Source organism: Pristis pectinata, chromosome 10, assembly GCF_009764475.1.
Source record: "Pristis pectinata isolate sPriPec2 chromosome 10, sPriPec2.1.pri, whole genome shotgun sequence".
Taxonomy (NCBI): Eukaryota; Metazoa; Chordata; class Chondrichthyes; order Rhinopristiformes; family Pristidae; genus Pristis; species Pristis pectinata.
Window position 1 is genome coordinate 98,304,736 of NC_067414.1, and position 24,901 is coordinate 98,329,636.

At 42.5% G+C, this 24,901-nt stretch overlaps 1 protein-coding gene across 1 annotated transcript in view; it reads right to left on the reverse strand.

Moving 5' to 3' along the window:
- LOC127575526 (dynein axonemal heavy chain 8-like) overlaps positions 1–24,901 on the reverse strand; it is a 443,415-nt gene that overhangs the window by 328,314 nt on the left and 90,200 nt on the right. Inside the window, 3 exon segments of the mRNA XM_052025459.1 lie at positions 9,769–9,849; positions 19,130–19,317; positions 23,459–23,594. Coding sequence (XP_051881419.1) covers positions 9,769–9,849; positions 19,130–19,317; positions 23,459–23,594 — 405 coding nt within the window.

Genomic DNA, 24,901 nt, shown 5'->3' on the forward strand with positions numbered 1-24,901 from the left:
GCCCTTCCATTCCCCCAGGTATACTTCCCCTGTATCCAGACCCCCATTCAAACCCAGCCCCACATTAATCTGAATTCCTATGCATGCTCCATGATGGCCTTGAATGACCCTTAATTTTCTGACAGTGGCGAAAGCAGAGAGTTTACAGTTACAAGTGGATTGAACCAGCTCATAAGCATTTGAGGGGTCATATGATAACTTGCTAACCACAGAAATTAAATGCTTCCTTTACTATGGTATTGATACTGACCTGTGTTTCCATAAGGCCCATGAGTCTTGCTTGCAGACCTGTTAAGGCTCTGGGCCTCAGAGAGCCCTATTCTGTCAAATTGCTTTTCCTTCAATTTCTCTAAACATTGGCCTGAAGCAGTATGGTGGATGTTGTATGAGCGTACCTTTAAGAACTGACAGTACTGATGGTATGACTCTGCTACATTGTTGTGCCATCCACTGCTGTTTAGTTTACTGCCTTCAGTAAAGGATATCTGTTGATAGCGAGAAGCGGGACTCTCAGTGCAAGAAGTGAGAACCATGTAAAGGGATGAGCGTTGGGACTCAGTTCTTTTCCAGGTAGTGAGGGCCATGACTTGGAGTGAGAAGTGGGACTCTCAGTGCGAGAAGTGGGAGCCATATAAATTGGTGAGTGTGGGGACCCAGTTCTTTTCCAGGTATTTCCAAACAATATAAGAGGCACAGCTGTGAATTGTTAGGTGATAATTGAATGGGAAATTAGCAACAATCAACAAAAAGAAGGCAAGGTCAAGCAGAGTAGCCATGATCAAAGTGGACCAGTATTAGAATGGGGGAGTTGAGGATTTGGCAAGAAAAGGCTGGGTAAATTTCTTTCTTTGTCTATTAGTGCCTAGCTAAAGTAGTGACAATGGATCCAGGGTCAGTGGTTTGTTCTTCCTGCCAAATGTGGGAGACATCAAGTGTCCCTGTTGGTGGGAGGTACATCCAACTGTCGCTCCTTATGAACTGTGTTAGGGACCTGGAGCTGGAGCTGCAGCTGGATGGCCTTTGGCTCATACAGAAGAATAAGGAGGTGATAGAAAAAGTTATATGGAGGTAGCCACACCTAAGTTGCAGGAGGCAGGTAGCTGGGTGACTGTCAGGGGAAGGGAATGGGCAGATGGTGTGGAGTACCCCTGTGGCCATTCCCCTCAATAACAGATATACTGCTTTGGATACAGTTTGGGGGGGGGGAAGAAATGACCTACCAAGGGAAAGCCATAGTGGTCAGGTTGCTGGCACTGAGTCTGGCTCTGTGGTTCAGAAGGGAAGGGGGAGAAGAGGAGAGCAATAGTGATAGGGGCCTCTATAGTTAGGGGAGCAGACAGGAGATTCTGTGAATGGTATGTTGCCTCCCAGGTGTCAGGGATGTCTCAGATCAGGCCCACAGCATCCTAAGGGGGAGGGTGAGTAGCCAGAAGTTGTAGTACACATTGGGACCAATGATGTAGGTAAGGAAAAAGGATGAGGTCCTGAAAATGGGGAACTAGGTAGGAAGTTGAAAAGCAGGACTCGAGGGTAGTAATCTCTGGATTGCTGTCTGTGCCATGTGCCAGTGAAGGTAAGAATAGGTTGATTTGGCAGATGAATGTGTGGCTGAGAAACTGGTGCAGGAGGTAGGGTTTCAGATTTGTGGATCACTGGCATCTCTTCTGGGTATGACCTGTACAAAAGGGATGGGTTACACCTGAACTGGAGGGGGACTACCCTTGCGGGTAGGTTTGCTGGAGTTGTTGCAGAGGGTTTAAACTAGTTTGGCAGGGGGATGGGAACAGAGTGATGGGTCAGAGGATGGGGCAGTTGGTGTACATGCTGATGCAGTGTGTGGAGAGACTTTGAGGAAGGATAGGAAGATGCAAGGGCAAAATTGCAGTCAGTTGAATGGGTTGAAATGTGTCTATTTTAATGCAAGAAGTATCAGGAACAAGGGTGATGAACTTAGTGTGGGTAAGTACATGGAACTATGATGTTGTGGCCATTACAACCCTTGGCTGTCACAAGGCAGGAATAGCTGCTGGATGTTCTGAGTTTTAGATGTTTCAAAAGGGACAGAGAGGGAGGTAAGAGGTGGGGGAGTGGCATTGCTAATCAGGGGGAGTGTTGCAGCTGCTGGAGGGATCGTCTAGTGAGTCAGTATGGGTGGCAGTCAGAAACAGGAAAGGAGTAATTACTGTATTGGGAGTATTCCTACAGAGCCCCCCACCCCACCCCATAGCAACAGACACTGAGGAACAAATCAGGAGGCAGATTTTGGAAAGGTGCAAACAATAACAGGGTTGTTGTCATGGGTGATTTAACTTTCCTTGTATTAATTGGCACCTCCTTAGTGCAAAATGTTTGGATGTGGTGGAATTTGTTTGCTGTGTCCAGGAAGGATTCCTGACACAATATGTAGGCAGGCTGACTAGAGGAGAGGCCATTCTAGATCTGGTATGAGGCAATGAATTTGGTCAGGTGTAGATCTCTTGGGTGAGCATTTCAGAGATAGTGACCACAGTCCCTGACCTTTACACTTGCCTCAGAGGGAAAGGAGCAGACAGCATGGGAAAGTATTTAATTAGGGGAGGGGCAATTATGATGCTATTAGGCAGGAACTTGAGTGGACATTGGCAGGAGATGTACTGGGGAAAGGGAAATGCACAAGAGAAATGTGGAGGTTCTTTAGAGATCACTTGCATGAGATTCTGGATAGGGTTGTCCCATTGAGGCAGGAAAAGGATGATAGGGTGAAGGAACTATGGTTGACAAGAGATGTGGAATATCTAGTGAAGAGGAAGAAAGAAGCTTATGTACAATTTAGGAAGCAAGGATCAGACAGCTCTAGAGTTGCAAGGTAGCCAGGAAGGTGCTTATGAATGGGGTTGGAGCTAGAAGGGAGCATGAGAAGGCCTTGGCAAGTAGGATTATGGAAAACCACAAGGCATTCTACTCGTATGTCTAGAACAGGATGACTACAGTGAATGTAGGACTGATTAGGGATAGAGGAGGAAATGTGTGCCTGGAGTCAGGAGGTAGGGGAGGTCCCTCATGAATACTTCTCTTCAGTATTCACCAGAGAGAACTTGATGTTTGTGAGGACAGTGTAAAACAGGCTGATAAGCTAGAACATCTACGTTAAGAAGGAGGATGTGCTGGAACTTTTGAAAAAGAGTAGGATAGATAAGTCCCTGGTGCTGGATGGGATATATCCCAGGATACTACAGGAAGTGAGGCAAGAGATTTCTGAGCCCTTGGTGATGATCTTTGCATCCTCACTGGCCACAATAGTACCAGATGATTGGAAGGTGGCAAATGTTATTCCTTGTTCAAGAAAGGGAGTAGGGATAACCTTGGGAATTATAGACTAGTGAGTCTTACTTCAGTGGTGGGCAAATTATTGGACAAGATTCTTGGGGATTGGATTTGGAGAAGCATAGTCTGAGTTGGGATAGTCAGCATAGCTTTGTGAGGAGCAGGTCTTGCCTCATGAGCCTGACTGAATTCTTCGGGGATGTGACAAAACACACTGACTGTAGAGTAGTGGATGTGGTGTATATTGACTTTAGTAAGGCATTTGATAAGGTTCCCCATGTTAGGCTCATTCAGAAAATTGGGAGGCATGGGATCCAGGGAAACTTGGCTGTGTGGATTTTGAATTGGCTTACCCATAGAAGGCAGAGGGTGGTTGTAGATAGAGCATATTCTGCCTGGAGGTCAGTGACCAGTGGTGTTCAGCAGGTATCTGTCCTGGGACCCCTGCTCTGTGAATTTTATTTATATAATAAATAATTTGGATGAGGAAGTGGAAGGGTGGGTAAATTGGCAGATGACATGAAGGTTGGTGGTGTTGTGGATAGTGTAGCAGGTTGTCGAGGGTTACAATGGGACATTGACGGGATGCAAAGCTGGGCTGAGAAGTGGCAGACAGAGCTCAACCTGGGGAAAAATGTGAAGTGATTCACTTTGGAAGGTCAAATTTGAAGGCAGGATTTTGTGTGGAAGAAGAATATTTGGATCCAAGTCCATAGATCCCTCAAAGTTGCTGCGCAAGTTGATAGGGTTGTTGAGAAGGCTTGACATGTTGGCCTTCAATAGTTGGGTTACTGAGTTCAAGACCTGCCAGGCAATGTTGTAGCTCTATAAAACCCTGGTTAAAGCACACTTGGAGTATTGTGTTCAGTTCTGGTCACCTCACTATAAGAAGGATGTGGATGCTTTAGAAAGGGTGCAGAGGAGATTTACCAGGATGCTGCCTGGATTGGAGAGCATGTCTTATGAGGATGGGTTGAGTGAGCTAGGGCTTCTCTCTTTGGAGAGGAGGATGAGAGGTGAGTTAATAGAGGTGTATAAGAGGTATAGATTGAGTGAACAGTCAGATTTTTTCCCCAGAGCAGAAATGACTAACATGAGGGGGCATAATTTAAAGGTGATTGGAAAAAGGTATGGGGGGGGGAATGGTGAAGGAGAGAGATCAGAGGTAAGTTTCTTTACAGTGGTGGCTGCATGGTATGTGCTGCCAGGGGTGCTGGTAGAGGCAGATACATTAGGGACATTTAAGAGATTCTTAGATAGGCAGATGGATGATAGAAAAATGGAGTATGTGGGGGGGAATGGATAGATTGATCTTCAAGTAGGTTAAAAGGTTGGCTCAACATCATGGGCTGTAGGCCTGTACTGTGCTGTAATGTTCTATGATAACTTGTTTAGAATTAAAAGCAATAACAATAAAGTGGGTTGGTTTTCTGGGAGATAGAGTTGATGTGTGCCATGACCAGCCTCTCAAAGCACTTCATGATGGTGGATGTCTGAGCCACTGGGCGGTAGTAGTTGAGGCATGTTACCTTGTTTTTCTTAGATACTGGGATGATAGTGGTCTTCTTAAAGCAAGTGGGAGCCTCCGATTGAAGCAAGGGGAGGTTAAAAATGTCTGCAAATACCTCCACCAGCTGATCTGCACAGGATCTGAGGACATGGCCAGGGATGCTATCTGGGCTAGATGCTTTCTGCAGGTTCACTCTCTGGAAGACTGATCTTGTCCTCAACAGTGACCATGGGTTCAGGTTCATTAAGGTTGTCAGGATAGGTGGTCACAAACCAATCCCCTTCTGTTCAAAATGTGCATAGAATGTGTTAAGCTAATCAGGAAGGGATATGCTGTTGTCAACAATGCTGTCTGACTTTGTTTTGTAGCCTATTTATAACATGCAAACCCAGATGCATCTGGACTGGAAGGTAGTGCTTTCTTCTGGGCAGATCTGGAAAACCTGGAGTAGATTCACCTGGGCTGGAAGGTAAATGACTGCTTAATGACAGACCTGGAGGGAAGTATTAGAAAAAAGTCTTAAGGGACAGGATTAATCTACAAGTGGTAAAGTGGGGATTAATCAAAAAATCAGCATAGCTCTGTTATGGGGAGATCTTTCCTGCCAATTTGATTGCATTATTCAAAGAAAATAAAGATGACAGCACATGAGATGGAGTCTGAGTTGAATTGGATCCAAAATTGACTTGGCAAGAGGAAGCAGAGTGACAGTGAAGGGTTAACAGGCCCCTTGGCCCACTATCTGTGCTGACCATGATATGAATTTAAACTAATCTCATCTGCCTGCAGTTGGTCTATCCCTCCATTCCCTGCATGTTCATATTGTTTAAATGCCTCTTAAATGTTGCTATTGCATATGCTTCCACCACATCCTTAAGCACCTACCACTCTCTGTAAACAGCTTGCCTCAAATTTGGAGTGGGACCTTTGAAAAGAGGTGAGTCTCTGTGCCTGAGCTTGAGTTTCATGTTGCAAGAGTCTAAATGAGGCACATTTGCAAATTGTTACCTGCTGATTGGCTTATTAACAGCAGCAAATAAAGGTAAGGCAGGTATCAGTGGAGTGGACTGGTGTCAGTGGGGAGCTGAGGCTTTGGTTCAAGAGGCTTCAGTTCAACAGGCTTCAGGGAGAAGAGGTGAAAGTAAGTCTCTGGTAAGTTTCTTGCTTTCTTTTGATTTGGTGTTCCCTGTAGTGCAGAGTGGTGAGAACGGCTCCAGGGTCAGTGTTCAGCTTGTGAAATGTGGGAGTTCTAGGAGACATCCAGTTTCCCCGATAACTACATCTGCATGAGGTGCATCCAGCTGTAGCTCCTTACAGACCCAGTTAAGGAATTGGAGCTGCAGCTGGATGACCTTCAGCTCATACAGGATACTGAGGAGTACATAGACAAAAGCAACAGGGAGGCAGGTAGCTGGGTGACTCAGGAAGACTGAAAATAGGCAGGTAGTGCAGAGTACCCCTGTGGTCATTCCTTTCAATAACAAGTGTATCACTTTGGATACTGTTGGGTGGGGGACCTATCGGAAAGCTGCAGTGACCAGGTCTCTGGCACTGAGCCTGGTTGTGTGGTGCAGAAGGGAAGGGGGAGAAGAGAGCAGTAGTGATAGGGATTCTATAGTAAGGGAGGCCTGTACTGTGCTATAGTGTTCTATCTCCTTTAAATTTAACCCCTCTCCCCTTAAATCTAGGTCACTTCTACCCTGGGAAAACTGACTATTCATCATATCTAAGCCTTGTCAACTGGCTGAATACTCTCTTGGCCTCGTAATTTTATAAACTTCTATCAAGTCTCCCCTCCAGAGAAAACCATCTTAAGTTTGTCCAACCTCTGATAGCAAATACACTAATCCAAGCAACATCCTGGTAAACCTGCATTCTCCAAAGTTTCTACATCCTTCCTGTAATGCTGCAAACAAAATAGCACACAGTACTCCAAATGTGGCCTAACTAAAGTTTTGTACAGCTGCAACATTTACCAACTCTTATACTCAATGCCTCAACCAAAAGGCAAGTATGCTGTACAGCTTCTTTACCTCCCTATCTACTCATGTTGCCACCTTCAGGGAGCTATGGACTTGCACCCCAAGATCCTTCTGTATATCAATGTTCCTAAGGCATTCTGAAATTTACTGTACACTCCTTTTACATTTGACCTCCCAAAGTGAAACACCTCGTGTCCAGATTAAATTCCATCTGCCACTTCTCCACCTATATTTCCAGCTGATCTATATCCTTCTGTATCCTACGACAACCATGCCACTCCCAAGGAAACATTAATATACTCCCATTTCTTTTTAAAGCTGAAATCTGCAGCCACAATGACTGCAATAATAAATGATGCTCTAAGCCATTTAAACACATTAGTGATTTTATAATTGCTAGACAGCCAACAGACTTGGCCAAGCAGACCACCCAGAAGGCAAGTATAGCAGCTAGAAGCAGGGGGCAGGCCTCCATTGTTACAAAAATGTGGATGCCAGTGAGGACTTCAGGTAAGACTCCAGCATAGGGGCTTGAGACCACCCCACCCCCACATCCTCCTAGCTAATGTGCAGTCATTAGAAAACAAGATAGAAGACATCAGACCAGGACTGCTATATCAGAGAGACATGAGAGACTGTTACGTACTCTGTTTCAGAGACCTAGCTCACCCCCAGCTCTCTGGACATGATGCTCTAACCCAAGTGTTTCAACATTCATTGCACGGATTGGATGGTAGTGTTAAATAAAAGCAGAGGTTGTGGTATTTGCTTCTGGATTAACTCAACATGGTGCTTGGCCATGGGGCAGTCTGTCTCAGTTCTGCTCCTGTGACCTGGAACGTATGGTGGTCATCCATACTATCTGCCTAGGGCATTCTCCAACATTATCCTGGTTGCAGTATACATCCACCCCAGGCAGACATCAAGTTGGCACTAGAAGAACTGAGCACAGTGATTTTTAAAAAAAAAAATGAAACATCACACCCTGATGCCTTCTCCATGATTGCAGGGGACTTTAGCCAGGCTAGCCTGAAGAATCCTTTGCTGAACTACTACCAGCATGTCACCTGTAACACCAGAGGACCCAACACTCTTGACCACTGTATGACCTCCAGAAGGCTATCACAAGAGTGAAGAGGCAATTCTGGACAAAGCTGGAGACAAATGGATGCTTGACAGCTCTGGCAGGACTTGCATGCCATCACCTCCAACAAGATGAAATCAAAATAGCATAAGTGGCATTGATGTATCACTCCCTGGGGAGCTTAATGCCTTTTATGCATGCTTTGAGAGGGGGAATAAAGATCACCTTCAAGTCCCCACAGCATCCAATGACCTTGTTCTGTGACTGAGATCACATGTCAGAACATTCTTCAGGTGGGTGAACCCTCGCAAGGTGTCAGGCCCTGACAGCATACCTGGATGAGTGCTAAGAACTTAAGCTGACTGACTGGCTGGAGTGTTCAGGGACATCTTCAACCTCTCACTTCTGTAGTCTGGGGTTCTTGCCTGCTTCAAGATGGCATCAATTGTACTGGTGCCCAAGAAGAGCAGGGTGACCTGCTTCAATGACTACCATCCAGCGGTGCTTACATCCACTTGTAGTTAAGTGTTTTGAGAGGTTGGTTATGGCTTGAATCAACTCCTGCCTCAGGAAGGACCTAGTCCCACTTCAATTTGTCTATCACCACAATAGTCTATAGCAGACACTATCTTGCTAGCTCTCCTCTGCTCTGGACAACAGGAACACAGGGCAGGCTGTGGTTCATTGATTACAGTCTGGTATTCAACACCACCATATCCTCAAAATATTGTCAAGCTCCAAGACCTGGTCTCTGTACCTCCCTCTGCAATTGGATCCTCAACTTCCTCATTGGGAAACCACTATCAGTACCTTGTCTCCTCACTGACCAACAGGGGTACACCTGAGAGCTGGGTGCTTAGCCTTCTGCTCTATACTGTTTACTATGTGGCTAAGCATAGCTCTACCACCTATAAACTTGCCAACAGATGGTGATGAGGTGTACAGGAGAGACGGGTCAGCTGGTTGAGTGGTGTCATAACAACAACCTTGCACTCAACATTAGCAAAAACCAAGGAACTGACTGGAATTTAGGAAAGGGTAGTCCGGCAAACACACCAGTCCTCATTGAAGGGTCTGCAATGGAAAGGGTGAGGGGCTTAATTCCTGTGTGTTAACATCTGAGGGTCTATCCTGGGCACAGCACATGGATACAATTGCAAAGATGGCATGCCAATGTTTCTACTTGGAAGTTCAAGGAGATTCAACATGTCATAGAAGACTCTGATAAACTTCTACAAGTGTACAGTGGCAAGCATTCTGATTGGTTGAATCATTATCTGGCATGGAAACTGCAATGCACAGGAATGCAAGAGACTACAGATTAGTGAACTTCCATCATTGGTACAGCTCTCCCCACTACTGAGGATATCTACAAGAGGTGATGTCCATCATCAGGAACCCCACCATATGGGCCATGCCACCTTCTCAATCCAGCCATCAGGCTGGAAGTACAAGAGCCTGACGACCCACACCTCAAGGTTTAACAACAGCTTCTTCTCCACTGCCATTGGGTTCTTGAACTGACCTGAAAAACTCAACGCTACCTCAAACTGAGTCTTTTGCTCTTGTGTTTGTAATGTACTATGTTGCTACTGTAAAACACTAATTTTCATGGCATTTGTAGCCTCTGTATCGATGCCTATGACAATAGAACTATCCAGCATTGTTTTTGTGATTGGAAAGCTGTACATTCCAGCTGACATACACAAAATGGACATGGAGTGAAGTCCTGTACAATGCATCTTGCAGAATTGTAGAAAGTTAACATGACTTCAAGGATTGTGCCAGGGCAAATGCAATTCAGCCCATTTTGTTTACCAGAATGCATTCACTGAGGTAAGAAGAGAACTAAAATGAAAATTTGTCTCTTACCTTAATTTAATACTCACCTTATTAATTTTTGGAGCTATCAATGCCATATACTCAGAAGGCATTTCTTGACACACGCTCTCAAATTTATGAAGAATAGCCTATTTATGGTTTAAAAAAAAGTTTTAATATGCAAATGTATTTTCTTTCTTGCCATCAACACTAATTTGAGTCTATTCTCATGCTGAACAATTACTTAATTTAGTAGCCAAGTGTCTGCTTAAGTGTGGAGACAGGGTTTTTTCTTTTTTCCCATGCCATTAACTCAAATTTGTTGTTTCTTAAGCTGAAGGAATGCAATGGATTTGGATAAGTCTGAAAGCAACACTAGCAATTATGGCTAAGTCAAATAGTCCACCAAAGCACAAAATGACAACCCAGATGTATGTCACTGGCCCGTTTGTGTAAGGAGATAACTACGTTATGTGTGGGAATTAATATTGACAGAATTAATACATGTCTCCTGATGAACTCTCATTTCCATTTCATGCCATCTTATGATGCTAAGCATCATGAAGGCCACTTTTTTTTAAAGCAGTATTAAAGATATCACAATAATATAGCTTGTTGCTGGTTAATTACTTCTGGCTACTTGTTGGCATTTTTTTTGCTCCACTATTATTGAAAATTTACTTTTTCTGCTTGTGTAGTTTTGTCAGTTTTGGGCTGGATAAATCAAATAATCTGTCTTCAATTTGCACCACAGAGCAGTTGGGGAAGAGTTGGGTACTAAACAGCACCTATTCATACACTATCATCAGGTTGAAATTTTCCTGCTTCAACTTGACTAACAAGCAGTGTCAGGTGCATTTCTGTAAATAGGAAGATAGTCACTGAGCTAGTGAAGCCAAACTATGGTCTCTATTAGCACTACTAGCAGTGTTAAGAACACATTATGTAGGAATATTAGAAAAAGCAGTAGGTTATCTGGCCCTTAATGCCTACCAAAGAAAAGCAAAGTAACATGCCTCAATGACTACTGACCAGTGGCTCTGACATCCACCATCATGAAGTGCTTTGAGAGGTTGGTCATGGCACACATCAACTCCAGACAACCTGGACCCACTGCAATTCACCTATTGGCGAAACAGGTCTACTGTGGATGCCATCTCCCTGGCCCTACACTCAGCTCTGGTGCATCTGGACAGTAAAGACACATGTGTTAGACTATTGTTTATTGACTACAGCTCTGCCTTCAATACAATAATTCCAAGCCAGCTTGTCACCAAACTCCGAGACCTAGGACTCAACACCTCCCTCTGTAACTGAATCCTTGACTTTAACAAACAGACTGCAATCAGTGAGGATAGGTAGCAATACCCCCAGCACGATTATTCTCAACACTGGTGCCCCACAAGGCTGCGTCTTCGGCCCTCTACTCCCTATACACTCATGACTGTGTGGTCAGATTCTGCTCTAACTCCATCTACAAGTTTGCAGATGATACCGCTGTTGTAGGCTGTATCTCAAACAGCGATGAGTCGGAGTATAAGAAGGAGATAGAGAGCTTAGTGGAATGGTGTCATGATAACAACCTTTCCCTCAATGTCAATAAAACAAAAGAGCTGGTCATTGACTTCAGGAAAGGGGGCGGTGTACATGCACCTGTCTACATCAATGGTGCTGAGGTGGAGAGGATTGAGAGCTTCAAGTTCCTGGGTGTGAAATCACCAACAGCCTGTCCTGGTCAAATCACATAGATGCCACAGCCAAGAAAGCTCACCAGTGCCTCTACTTCCTCAGGAGGCTAAAGAAATTTGGTTTGTCCCCTTTGACTCTCACCGACTTTTACTGATGCACCATTGAAAGCATCCTATCTGGAGGTATCATGGCTTGGTATGGCAATTGCTCTGCCCAGGACCGCAAGAGGCTGCAGAAAGTTGTGGACACAGCCCTGTGCATCACGGACACCAGCCATCCCCTCTTTGGACTCTGTCTTTACCTCTCGTTGTCTTGGTGTAGCAGCCAGCATAATCAAAGACCCCACCCACCCAGGACATTCTCTCTTCTCTCCTCTTCCATGGGGTAGAAGATACAGGTGCCTGAGGGCACGTACCACCAGACTTAAGGACAGCTTCTACCCCACTGTGATAAGACTACTGAACGGTTCCCTTATACAATGAGATGGACTATGACCTCACATCACTTGTTGTGACTTTGCACACTATTTTTACCTGTACTATATCAATGCACTCTGTACTAACTCAATGTAACTGCACTGTGTAATGAATTGACCTGTATGATCGGTTTGTAAGACAAGCTTTTCACTGTACCTTGGTACAAGTGACAATAATAAACCAATACTACTCCACCATTAATCAAGATCATAGCTAATCTTATACCTTAGCACTATTTTCAAACACAATCCCCATCTCCTTTAATTCCCTAAATATCCAGCAATCTATTGATCTTTATTAGAATGAACATGATGACTGAGCCTCCATGGCTGTCCAGGACATGTGTAAAACAACTTGCCTAACAAATCTCCTTTAAATTTTCCCCCTCTCATCTTAAACCTCTGCCCTCTGGTATCTGACATTCAATTAGATGGACTATATGGTAGCATAGCAGTTAGTGTAACACTATTTCAGCACCAGCTCCCCGGATTCCATTCTGGCTATTGTCTGCACGCTCTTCCCGTGTCTGCATGGGTTTCCTCCCACATTCCAAAGACATACAGGTTAGGGAGTTGTGGGCATGCTATGTGGCGCTGGAAGCGTGGCAACACTTGTGGGCTTCCCCCAGAAGACTCTATTGCAAAAGATGCATTTCACTGTGTGTTTCGATGTACAAGTGACTGTTAAAGAAATTTTATATTATGTATTGGTATATTGTCACTTGTACCGACATACAGTGAAAAACTTGTCTTGTATACTGATCATACAGGTCAATTCGTTACACAGTGCAGTTACATTGAGTTTGTACAGAGTCCATTTATGTAGTACAGGCTGTTGGTGATGTTCACTCCCAGGAACTTGAAGCTCTCAACCCTCTCCACCTCAGCACCATTGATGTAGACAGGTGCATGTACACCGCCCCCTTTCCTGAAGTCAATGACCAGTTCTTCTGTTTTGTTGACATTGAGGGAAAGGTTGTTGTCATGACACCATTCCACTAAGCTCTCTATCTCCTTCTTATACTCCGACTCATCGCTGTTTGAGATACAGCCTACAACAGTGGTATCATCTGCAAACTTGTAGATGGAGCTAAATATTCAAAATCATACACTATAATGAAAGACAAACAGTGTCTACGATTAAAGCTAGGCCTTATCTCCAATTTACCAGTGTTATTCTCTTTATTTTATCCACTCCACCCACTTCTCAAATCATGTTTTGATTAATTTCTCTGGTCCTGATGATCTTATTTATGGGATATGTGAAAGATGTAGATATGTAAAATAAAATGATAAAGGAGGAAGAAACAAAATATTTTGGATATACCAAAAATTTTTTTTTTAAATCGAGGTAACCAAAGGGCAAAAGAAAATGAAGAGCTTAAAATAAGCAGGAGGTAAGATATGAGGTGAACAAAAAAATCCAGGGTTGATGAATTCCCAAGATCAAAATGAAAAGATCTAGTGTTGATGAACTGCTTCCAAGGGTTTTATTAAAGCTAGCTGCATGGATAGTAGTTGCAATGATCACAATTTTCCAAAATTCCATATGTTTTGGGAATGTCCCAGTGGACTGGAAAAGCACAAATCATTACCACTCTTCAAAAAAGTTGGGGAAAGAAAGCAGGAACCATAGGCTTGGTAGCTTAACATTAGTAGTCAAGAATTTGGTAAGTTGGTTTATTATTGTCACATATACCGAGGTACAGTGAAAAACTTAATTTTGCATGCTCTCCATACAGATAATTTCATCGCATCAGTACATCGAGGTAGTATAAGGGAAAAGCAATAACAGAATATAGTGTTACAGTTACAGAGAAAATGCAGGCAAACAATAAGGTGCAAGGCCACGACGAGGTAGATTGTGAGGTCAAGAGTCCATCTTATCATAAAAGAGGTCCATTCAATAGTCTTATAACAGCGGGACAGAAGCTATTCTTAAGCCTGGTGGTAAGTGCTTTCAGGTTTTTATATCTTATGCCTGATGCGAGGGGGGAGCAGAGAGAATGTCCAGGATGGGAGGAGTCTTTGGTTATATTGGTTGTTTTACTGAGGCAGCGAGATGTGTAGCCACGGAAGAGAGGCTAGTTTTTGTGATGTGCTGAGCTGTATCCACAACTCTCTGCAGTTTCTTGCGGTCTCGGGCAGAGCAGTTGCCACACCAAGCCAGACAGGATGCTTTCTATGGTGCATCTATAAAAATTGGTGGGGTTCAAAGGGGATATGAAAAATTTCTTTAGCCTCCTGATGAAGAAGAGGTGCTGCTACACTTTCTTGGCTATGGCATCTACGTGGTTGGACCAGGAGAGGCTACTGGTGATGTTTACTCCTAGAAACTTGAAGCTCTCAAATCCTGGACTCCTTTATTAATTAACTGATAAAAGGGCATGAGAAAATAATTTTATTAGCACACTGAACATGGCTTCTAAAACTAGAAAGCTAAAAAAAACTAGATTTAGGGTAAGGATTAAGAGGTATAGCGATGATTGGTGCTGGTTCAACCTGATTAATCAAATGAATTATAGTTCAGCAGGACTGGAACTAATATTGCCATAGAAGGAAGGGGTTGCTGGGACAAGTTTAAATGAATGCCAAGGGGATGGGAACTTCAGAGGAAATTCAGGAAGGAGAAAAAAAACAAGCAAGAAGTGGAAGGGAGAAAAGTAGTAAGCAAAAAGTAAAATAAACAGGTAAGGAAACAAAGGCAAGCAGCAAATTGACCAAGGGATGTGGGCTTCACAAACTTAGGCAGCATTTAATTGCCCATCCCTAATTGTCCTTGAGAAGTTGGTGGTGAGCTGCCTTCTTCGACCACTGTAGTCCTTGACATGTAGGTATATCCACAATGCTGTTAGGGAGGGAATTCCAGGATTTTGACCCAGCGACAGTGAAGGAACGGCAATATATTTCCAAATCAGGGTGATGTGTGGCTTGGAGGGCAACTTCCAGGTGGTGCGTTCCCATGCCTTTGCTGCCCTTGTCCCTCTAATTAGTGGAGGTGGTGTGTTTGGAAGCTACACTTTGGTAAGTTGCTGCAGTGCATCCTGCAAATGGTATAAACTGCTGCCACTGTGCAGCGGTGGTGGAGTGAGTGAATGGTAGTGGATGGGGTGGCAATCAAGCATGCTGCTATGTCCTGTATAGTTGAGCTTCTTGAGTGTTGTTGAAGATGCATTCATCCAGGCAAGTGAAGAGTATTCCTGATTTGAGACTCATAGATGGCGAACAGGCTTTGGGGAGTTAGGAAGTGAGTTACTCACCCCAGGATTCCAAGCCTCTGACCTGTTCATGTAGCCACATTGTGTATATGGCTTCTACAGTTCAGTTTCTGGTTAATGAAAACCCTCAGGATATTGACAGTACGGGATTCAGTGATGGTAATGCTATTGAATGTCAGGGGGTGATAGCTGGACTTTCTCTTGTTGTATATCATCATTGCCTCACACTTGTGTGGCACAAATGTTACTTGCCATGTATCAGACCAGGCCTGGATATTGTCCAGGCCTTTCTGCACCTGGTTGTATCATTATCTGAGTCGTCGCGAATGGTGTTGAATATTGTAAAATCATCAATGACCATCCCTACTTCTGACTTTATGATTTAAAGAACTGAAGATGGTTGGGTCTGGGACATTACCCTGAGGAACTCCTGTGATTGAGATGATTAACCTCTAACCATCACGACCATCTTTCTTTGTGCTGGGCATGACTGCAACCAGCAGAGGGTTTCCCCAAATTCCCATTGACTCCAATTTAGCCAGAACTCCTTGATGCCATACTCAATCAAATGCTACCTTGATGTCAAGGGCAGTTACTCTCAGTTCACTTCAAAAAATGTTAAAAGAGCAAAATTAAAAGTACTATATCAAAATGTATGAAACATTCACAACAAGGTTGACAAATTAACAGCATAAATAAGAAGTAAATCCGTATGACTTAACTGTCACTATGGAAAAGTGACTGCAGGGTGATCAGAGCTGGCAGGTGAATGCTCAGGGTATTCGATACTTAGGAAGTATGGGCAAAAGAGAGGTGGGGTAATCATTATTTGAGATCCAGCCCACTACGGTGGTGTCACCTGCGAACATATGGATGAAGTTAGAGCAGAATCTGGCCACACAGTTGAGAGTATATAGGGAGTAAAGTAGGGGATTGAGGATGCAGCTTTGCAGGGCACCAGTGTTGAGGATAATACTGGCGGAGGTGTTGTTGCCTATCCTTACTGATTGTGGTCTGTTGGTCAGGAAGTCAGGGATCCAGTTGCAAAGGAAGCTGCTGAGTCCTAGGAGTAGGAGTTTAGAGATACGTTTCTTTGGAATCATGGTTTTGAAGGTGGACCTGTAGTCAATAAACAGTAGTGTGACATAGGTGTTTTTGTTATCCAGATGCTCCAGAGATGAGTGTAGGACCAGAGAGATGGCGTCTGCTGTGGACCTAACTCAGCGGCAGGTGAATTTCAATGAGTCAAGTTTGTCTGGGAGGGTGGAGTTGATGTGTGCCATGACCAGTCTCTCAAGCTTTCATGATGGTGGATGTCAGAGCCACCGAGCAATAGTCACTAAGGCACATTACCTTATTTTTCTTTGGCACTGGGATAATAGTGATATTTTATAGCATGCAAACCCTGCCACAACTGACGACTGGTCTGGGACTCAATATTGAATTGGTATTGTCTCTTGGCATCCCTGATAGCTTTACGAAGGTCATATCTCGATTTCCTGTATAGGTCAGGGTCACCCAATTTGAATGCTGCAGACCTGGACTTCACTAGGTAGTGGATCTCTCAGTTCATCCATGGTTTCTGGTTGGGGAACACCTGGATTGACCTCTTTGGTACACAGTCCTCAGTCCTCTACACACTTGCTGATGAAGTCTGCGACAGTGTTGATATACTCATTTAAATTGGCCACTGAGTCCCTGAATAAGGACCTGTATACTGATTCAAAGCAGTCACATAGAAGCTCATCTATTTCCTCAGAATGGCACTGGACAACCTTCTGTACTGGATCCTCATGTTTCAGCTTCTGTTTGTACGCAGGGAGAAGGGGCACAGGCTTAGAGGAATATGGGCTAAATGCAGGCAAATGGGACTAGCTCAGTTAGGCAACTTGGTCAGCATGGTCGAGTTGGGCCGAAGACACTGCCTGTCCAAATAGCTTCTAAATTTACCAAATGAGAGATTGAGTAGATTAATCCTGTAATCTTGAGTTTAGAAGAATGAGAGCTGATCTCATTGAAGATTAGAATATTCTTAAAGGGCTCAATAGGCTGGATGCAGGAATGCTTCCCCTAGCTGTGAAGTCTACTACCAGGAGTCAAAGTCAAAGTCGAGTTTATTGTCATATCAACATCACATAGCATCATATAAACAGTATTCACAAGAAAAACAGAAATTAAAGAAATTAAACACAAATTATACATAATTTTTTACAAGGAAGGACAGAATAAGGACTGAAATGAGAAGAAATTTCTTCACCATGAGGGCGGTGAACCTTTGAATACTTTACTCCAGAAGGTCTGACAAGGGGTACTAAACCTGACCCGTTAATTCTGTTTCTCTTTCCAGACGCTGCCTGACCTGCTGAATGTTCACAGCATTTTCAGTTTTTGTTTCACATTTTCAGTGTCTGTACTTTTTTCATTTTTGTGCTTTAACCAAAGTCCTCTACAACTCAAGCAAGAACTGGGGAACATATTCTCGGCATAGCAGGTCAGCCACTTAAGAAAGAGATGAGGAGGCATTTCTTCTTAGAGATTTGTGAATGACTGAAATTCTCTGCAGGGAACTATGGATACAACACCACCTATTTTAGTATCATCCACAAACTTACTAACCATGCCTTGTACATTCAAATCCAAATTGTTTATATAAGTTACAAACAACAAAGGTCCCAGAACCAACCCCTGTATCACACCAGTAGACGCAGGCCTCCAGCCAAAGAAACAACCCTCGACCATCATCCTCTGCTTCCTACCACTGAACCAATTATGAATCCAATCCACTATCTTCCCTTGGATCCCATGCGATCTAACCTTCCAGACTATCCTGCCATGAGGGACCTTGTCAAAGACCTTCCTAAAGTCCATATAGACAACATCCACTACCCTACCCGCATCTACCCTCTTAGTTACCTCCTCGAAGAACTCTAAAAGATATGTCAGACATGACCTCCATGCACAAAGCTGTGTTCTGAATCAGATCCTCTCTCTCCAAATGTTGGTAGATCCTGTCCCTCAGAATCTCCTCCAGCAACTTACCCATCACCGATGTCAGACTCATCAGCCTGTAACTTCCTGGCATGTTTTTGCTACCCTTTTTAAACGATGGTACCACATTAGCCACTCTCCAGTCCTCTAGAACCACACCTGTGGCCAGAGATGAAGCAAAAATCTCTGCAAGGGCCTCCACAATTTCTTCTCCAGCTTCCCACAAGGTCACTTATGGGGATCAGACAGGAAAGTGAAGTTAAGGCCAAAGATAAGATCAGCCACAAGGGGATAATGGGCAACTTCTACTTGTGGATTTAAGATGACTGGGTAAGGGATTAGAAGGACATTGAGGAAATAACTGTTTAACCAAAAAGTAGGTTGTACTGCCGAAAGAGTGCTGGATGCAGAAACTCTTATTTAAAGGGTACCTGGATGAATGGTGGATGACTGGGCACATCTTATTTGTCCCAAGCTTCTTCAAAATTCCAAAGCAAATTTTATAAAATCCAGGATTTTATTTTTCTTGGTGGGACTTCATTAGGTATGTTGCTGCTATATAATAAAAATGGCAGGCTGCCTTTCTAATAGCTGCACTTTTTAATCACATTTTCTGATTTGCTTCACTTTACTTTCTACTTTTATTACCAGGGAACTTATGCAGCCTATTGTCCATGAGAAGGAATGTATCTCGATTGTATCCAACTCATCTGCCATTTCTCCACATATATTTACAACTTATCTATATCCTGCTGAATCCTTTGACAACCTTCCTCACTATCCACAATTCTGCCAATTTTTGTGTTTTCTGCAAATTTGATTGGAACTGTACAAACACTTTCATCAACCATAACTGTAACAAATATGGTGATGATTAGGTATAAACAATATACCTCTGCTTCCCATGTAAGGTAATTTTAAAATTATAACTAAATAAGTTTGAAAGATGGCTTTGCTGCAATCATATCATGAGAAGGACTGAATATTGCAATGTATTTGCAAAAACTGCAATTTTACACTGCATCAAATAAAATTTTATAAGGAATTAGCAGAACCTACCTGCAAATGGTTATGGTTAGATTTCAATATATTCTCAGACTTTAGCAAATGTCTAGCTGTCTCTGGCACATCCAGGCCCATCTTTAACAAAGACTTGGTCTCTCGAAGTACTTCAAAAATTCTGTGATCAAAGTTTGATTGCATAATCCCAGTGTCTGGATCCCGTATCAAAAGAGGTCCATGGATGACTGTATAAAAATTAAATTTAGTATATTCAGACATGTAATTATAGGCTGGAATGAAATTGAATAATTTTATATTCAACTAAATTATGCTAAAAGGCAAATGTATAAAAATTCAAATACGTTGAATTCAAAATATCCATCTTCAGGAAGTATTTGGGCTAATTGTCACACCATAAGCTTCACTTTTAACATTTATTTGATTCTATGAAACAGTTATAAGAATCCCAAATGTACTCAATAATGTATGTATACTTTGATACGCAGTAGAATTGGGCATCCTCTAGAGTTAACAATTTTGTACTCTGAAGCAACAGACATAGTCAGATAAGCAGGTTGTATTTAAGTATCAAGGAAGGAGAGTATTTAGTAGTACAAGCCATCCACAGGTTAAAGACATATGACTTATAGACACCCATACATACAAACAAGCTCTCATTATATTATTAAATTCAAAAGTCCGACATATGTACATACATTCCTACGGCAGAACTAGTGTCCTCTCTCTCCCTCTCTACTTTTAGTAATTGTTCTTTCTAATCGGCAAGTGAGACTAGCTTGGTCGGCACAATGGTTGGCACGGATGAGTTGGGCCGAAGGGCCTGTTTCTATGCTATATTACTCTATGTGCAGCCTCACCAACACTTTGTACAACTGCAACATAACCACCTCCTATACTCAATGCCCTGACTGATGAAAGCCAGCATGCCAAAAGCCTTCTTTATCACCCTATCTACCTGTGACACCGCTTTCAGTGAACTATGCACTTGTACCCCTAGGTCCCTCTGTTCCAAAACACTCCCCGGGGCCCAACCATTCACTGTACAAGTCCTACCCTGGTTTGCCAGTGTTTCCAAAAATGAAACACATTGCACTTATCCAAATTTGCCACTCCTCGGCCCACTTACCTAGCTTAACAAGACCCCCCTGTGATTTTTGATAAGATTCTTCACTGTCTACGATGCAACTTGTTTTATTACCATCCACAAACTTACTAACTATGCCCTACACATTCACATCCAAATCGTTTATATAAATAATGAACAACAAAGGTCCCAGCACCGGCCCCTCTAGCACACCACTAGTCACAGGCCTCCAGTGCAAGAAACAACCTTTGACCATCACTCTCTGCTTCCTACCATCAAGCCAATTATGAATTCAATAAGCTATCTCTCCCTGGATCCCATGTGATCTAACTTTCTAGACTAGCATGTTATGCAGGACCTTGTCAAAGGCCTTACTAAAGCCCATCAAGACAATATCCACTGCCCTACCATCATCTATCTTCTTGGTTACCTCTTCGAAAACCTCATTAAAGATTTGTCAGGCACAGTTTCCATGCATAAAGCCATGCTGATTATCCCTAATGAGACCTTGCCTATCCAAATATTGATTGATCCTGTCTCTCAGAATCCCCTCCAGTAAACTTTCCCACCACTAATGTTAGACTCACCGGCCTGTAGTTCCCTGGCTTGTCTTTGCTGCCCTTCTTAAATAATGGTACAACATTAGCCACCCTCCAGTCTTCTGGAACTTCACCAGTAGCTAAAGATGAAGCAAATATCTCTGCAAGGGCCTCTGCAATTTCTTCCCTAGTTTCTCACAAGGTCTGAGCATGTATTTGGTCAGGCCCTAGTGATTTATCCACCTTAATGCGCGTTAAGCCCGCCAATACCTCCTCCCTGGTAATTTATATGTGGTCCAAGACATCATCACTCATTTCCCTCATGTCTTTAGCATCCATCATTTTTTCCACAGTAAAAATTGATGAGAAATATTCATTGAAAATGTCACCCATCTCTGTGGCTCCACACATAGACAGACATGCTGATCTTTAAGGAAACCTATTCTCTCCCTAGCCACCCTTTTACTCTTAATATATCTGTATAATCTTGGGATTTTCCTTCATCCCGCTTGCCAGATCCATCTCATACCCCATTCTTGTCCTCCCGATTTCCCTCTCAAGTGTACTCCTATACTTCTTACAGTCGTCGAGGGATTCGCTAGTTCTCAATTGCCTAAACCTAATGTATCCCTCCTTTTTCCTGACCAGAGCCTCAATGTCGCTTGTCAACCAGGGTTCCCTAAACTTGCCAGCCTTGCCCTTCATCCTAGCAGGAACATGCTGCCCCTGGGCTCTTGATATCACACTTTTAAAAGCCTCCCAACTGCCAATTGTCCCTTTACCAGCAAACAGTCTCACCCAATTGACCTCTGCAAGATCTCGCCTAGTGCCTCCAAATTTGGTCCTGCCCCAGTTTAAGAACCTTTGGACCCATCCTATCATTCTCCATAACTATTTTAAAACTAATAAAATTATGGTCATTGGACCCAAAGTCCTCCCAACTGCAGTCACTTGCTCTACCTTGTTCCCTAAGTGCACCCTCTCCAGTACAGCCCTCTATATATTGATTAAGGATATTTTCTTGGACATATTTAACAAACTCCACCCTGTCCAAGCCCTTTGTACTATGTCCTACCAGTCAATGTGAGGGAAGTTAAAATCTCCTACGAATACTACCCTATTATTCCTACAACTATCTGCAATCTCTCTACACATCTCCTCCTCTAATTCCTGCTGAGTATTGGGGCCCTAAAATTCATCAACAAGTTTGCTGATGACACCATCATGGTGGGCTGAATCTCAAATAACGATGACTCGGAATACAGGAGGGAGATAGAGAGCCTCGTGATGACGACCTTTCCCTCAATGTCTGCAAAACAAAAAAATTGGTCATTGACTTCAGGAAAGATGGCGGTGCACACGATGCACACACACAGTGCACACAAGCTCCTCTCCAGCAAAGCAGTTGCCATACCAAGCTGTGATGCATCTGAATAGGATAATTTCTATGATGCATTTACAAAAAGTGGTGAGGGTCAAAAGGGACATGCCAAACTTCTTTAGCCTCCTGAGGAAGTAGAGGCACTGGTGCGTTTCCTTGGCTGTGGCGTCTGCATGCCTCTTTAATAGCTGACTTCAGAGATTGCACCTGGTGGGCTAAATATAGGCAGCTGTGAGAACACGTCAGTTTCAAACTGCTGTTACACAGAAAAACCCAACAATGCTGTTCTCTGAACCTCACAATTGTAGATTTTCAACTTTTTGTGACTTTACGAAGCAATATTAGTCAAGAGTCATACAGCATGGAAGTGGGTCTATTGTCCCACCATAACATCACCAACATCAAGCACCCATCTCCACTAATTGAATTTTGCCTCTCATATTAACCATTTACTTCCCCCTCCCCACCACCATACTTTCCTGCCACCCTCCTATAAATAGGGGCAATTGAGTTTTGCCAACTAACCAACCAACCAGGAAGTCTTTAGCATGGAGAAGGAAACTATGAACCATTAGGAAACCTATGCAGTTATAAGAAGGTTGTACAAATTAAACACTGAGAGCACCCAAAGTCAGAGGAATCACATCTGCAGTTGACCTGTTGTGGCAGTAGGGAAATTAGAACAGGTCCTCCTCTGAGACAGGAGTTGATTTGCGCCATGACCATCTGGGCCATGCCAGCTTTTTGCAGTTACCATTGGGCAGGAGGTACAGAAGCCTTAAGTCCCACACCATCAGGTTCAAGAATAGCTACTTCCCTTCAACCATTTGGTTCTTGAACCAACCAGCAAAACCCTAATTACTACAGTTTAGTAACACTATGACCACTTTGATCACTTTGCACTAAAATAGACTTTGTTTTTTTTATTCTAATTGTGTTCTTTCTTGTAAAGATTGTTTATTGTAAAAAAAAACATGGTTATGTTTTTCTTGTGAATACTGCCTGTGATGCTGCTGCTGCAAGTAAGTTTTTCATTGCACCTGTGCATACATGTACTTGTGAATATGACAATAAACTCAACTTTGACTTTGAAGTCATAAGTGAACCTGAGCCTCAGAAGTTCAGAGGCAGTGGTGCTATCCACAGTGCCACTGTTTGTCAATGCTGTTTTAACACTATTTAATGGTAACAGTGCAATTTTTTTAATAGATGGGAATGCTATGCCACAGTGAACCATAAAGCTGTTTTAATACCATTGAAAGGTATAATGCAATTTCTAGCTTTCGTTTGTAAAATATATGCCACATTTTCAACTTACCAGAATATTGTTGCAACTTAATCAAAATGAATCATGCACTTACCATATTGAATTGTTGAAGTTTCTTTTGTCCAAATCTTATAATGTAATACTTCAAACTTGACCAATACATAGGCAAGTTTGTTGTACATTCGCACAACAGACATGCCCTGAGGGTTTTTTAAGATGTCAGAATTTTTCTGAAATGAAAGGAAGCAATTTAAGACACAGATATTTAACGAATACAGTAACAATCCAACATTCATTGGCACAATATAAAGTAAAACAAAGTATTCTGAAAACATTCTTGAAGTTATTTTTAGGTCACTTCTACATTGGAGACCACACATATACTACGCCACTTCAATGATTATTAATTGAATATGAATATTTTAATTTATTTGGTAAGCGTGACCCTCATGGTCACTTGCCATTATTCTTCTCTCTCCCATTCCAACTCTGATTTTAATAATCCTGGCTCACTATACTTTTCCAAAAGCTCAAAAGAAGCTGGAGGAAAAGCAATTCATTGTTCAGTGAAACACTTTACAATTCTTTGGATTCAATTTTCCCATTTACAACTTCAAATTGTAAAACTTACCTCCACTCTTTTGGATGGAAATTTTTGGAAGTGGATTTGTATGTAGAAGGAAATCAATGACACAAGAAGGTTAATGACCTGTCTAGAATTATGATGTTAAGAAGGTGAGCGTCCTGCCAGACACTCCAGTTGATTTACAACACTTACAGTTTCATTAACTAGAGAGGAGACAAGGGGAGATCACAGTAGAATGAAGACTATAAAATGTATAAGGGGAGAGAGCAGTCTTTCTTTTTCTTTTGTGATAGAAAGAAGTACCTGACCAAAAAAAAAGATCAGAGGAGTGGCAAAACGTAAAGAACAGCTAAGTGAATAATTCATTCTATAATAAAGTTCAAGTCTTTTATTTACCATGTTAAATTTTTGAATGCAATTAAGACACTTTTTAATCAATTAGATCTAGAGGGAGAATGTTAAAGATAATATGGGATAGTAATATTAAGTGGCAATAAATTTTATTTGAATTAAAATCTGAAATAAGATTTAATAAGTTAAGAAAATGATAAAATAGATAATAATGGGTAATCACCTGAAAGTAATTTTAAATCAAACTAAATCCAATTATTCAGGTAAATATAAACAGAATTAAATAATTGGATGAAATCTAGAGCTAAAATATTACAGTTAATTACATATCCAATAATGGCATTGCAGACTGTGCCAAGACTAACATGAAGCTTATGTCAACAAGACTTGTGTTCTTCTCCTCTCTCCATTGTATCCTCTGACTACTAAGCTGGCCAAGAGATTCACCTCTTGCTGTCTTATTCATAGATCATAGAGTTATACAGCATGGAAATAAGCCCTTCGGCCCAACTCGTCCATGTCAACCAAGCTGCCTATCTGAGCTGGTCCCATTTGTCTGCATTTGGCCCATATCCCTCTAAACCTTTCCTATCCATGTAC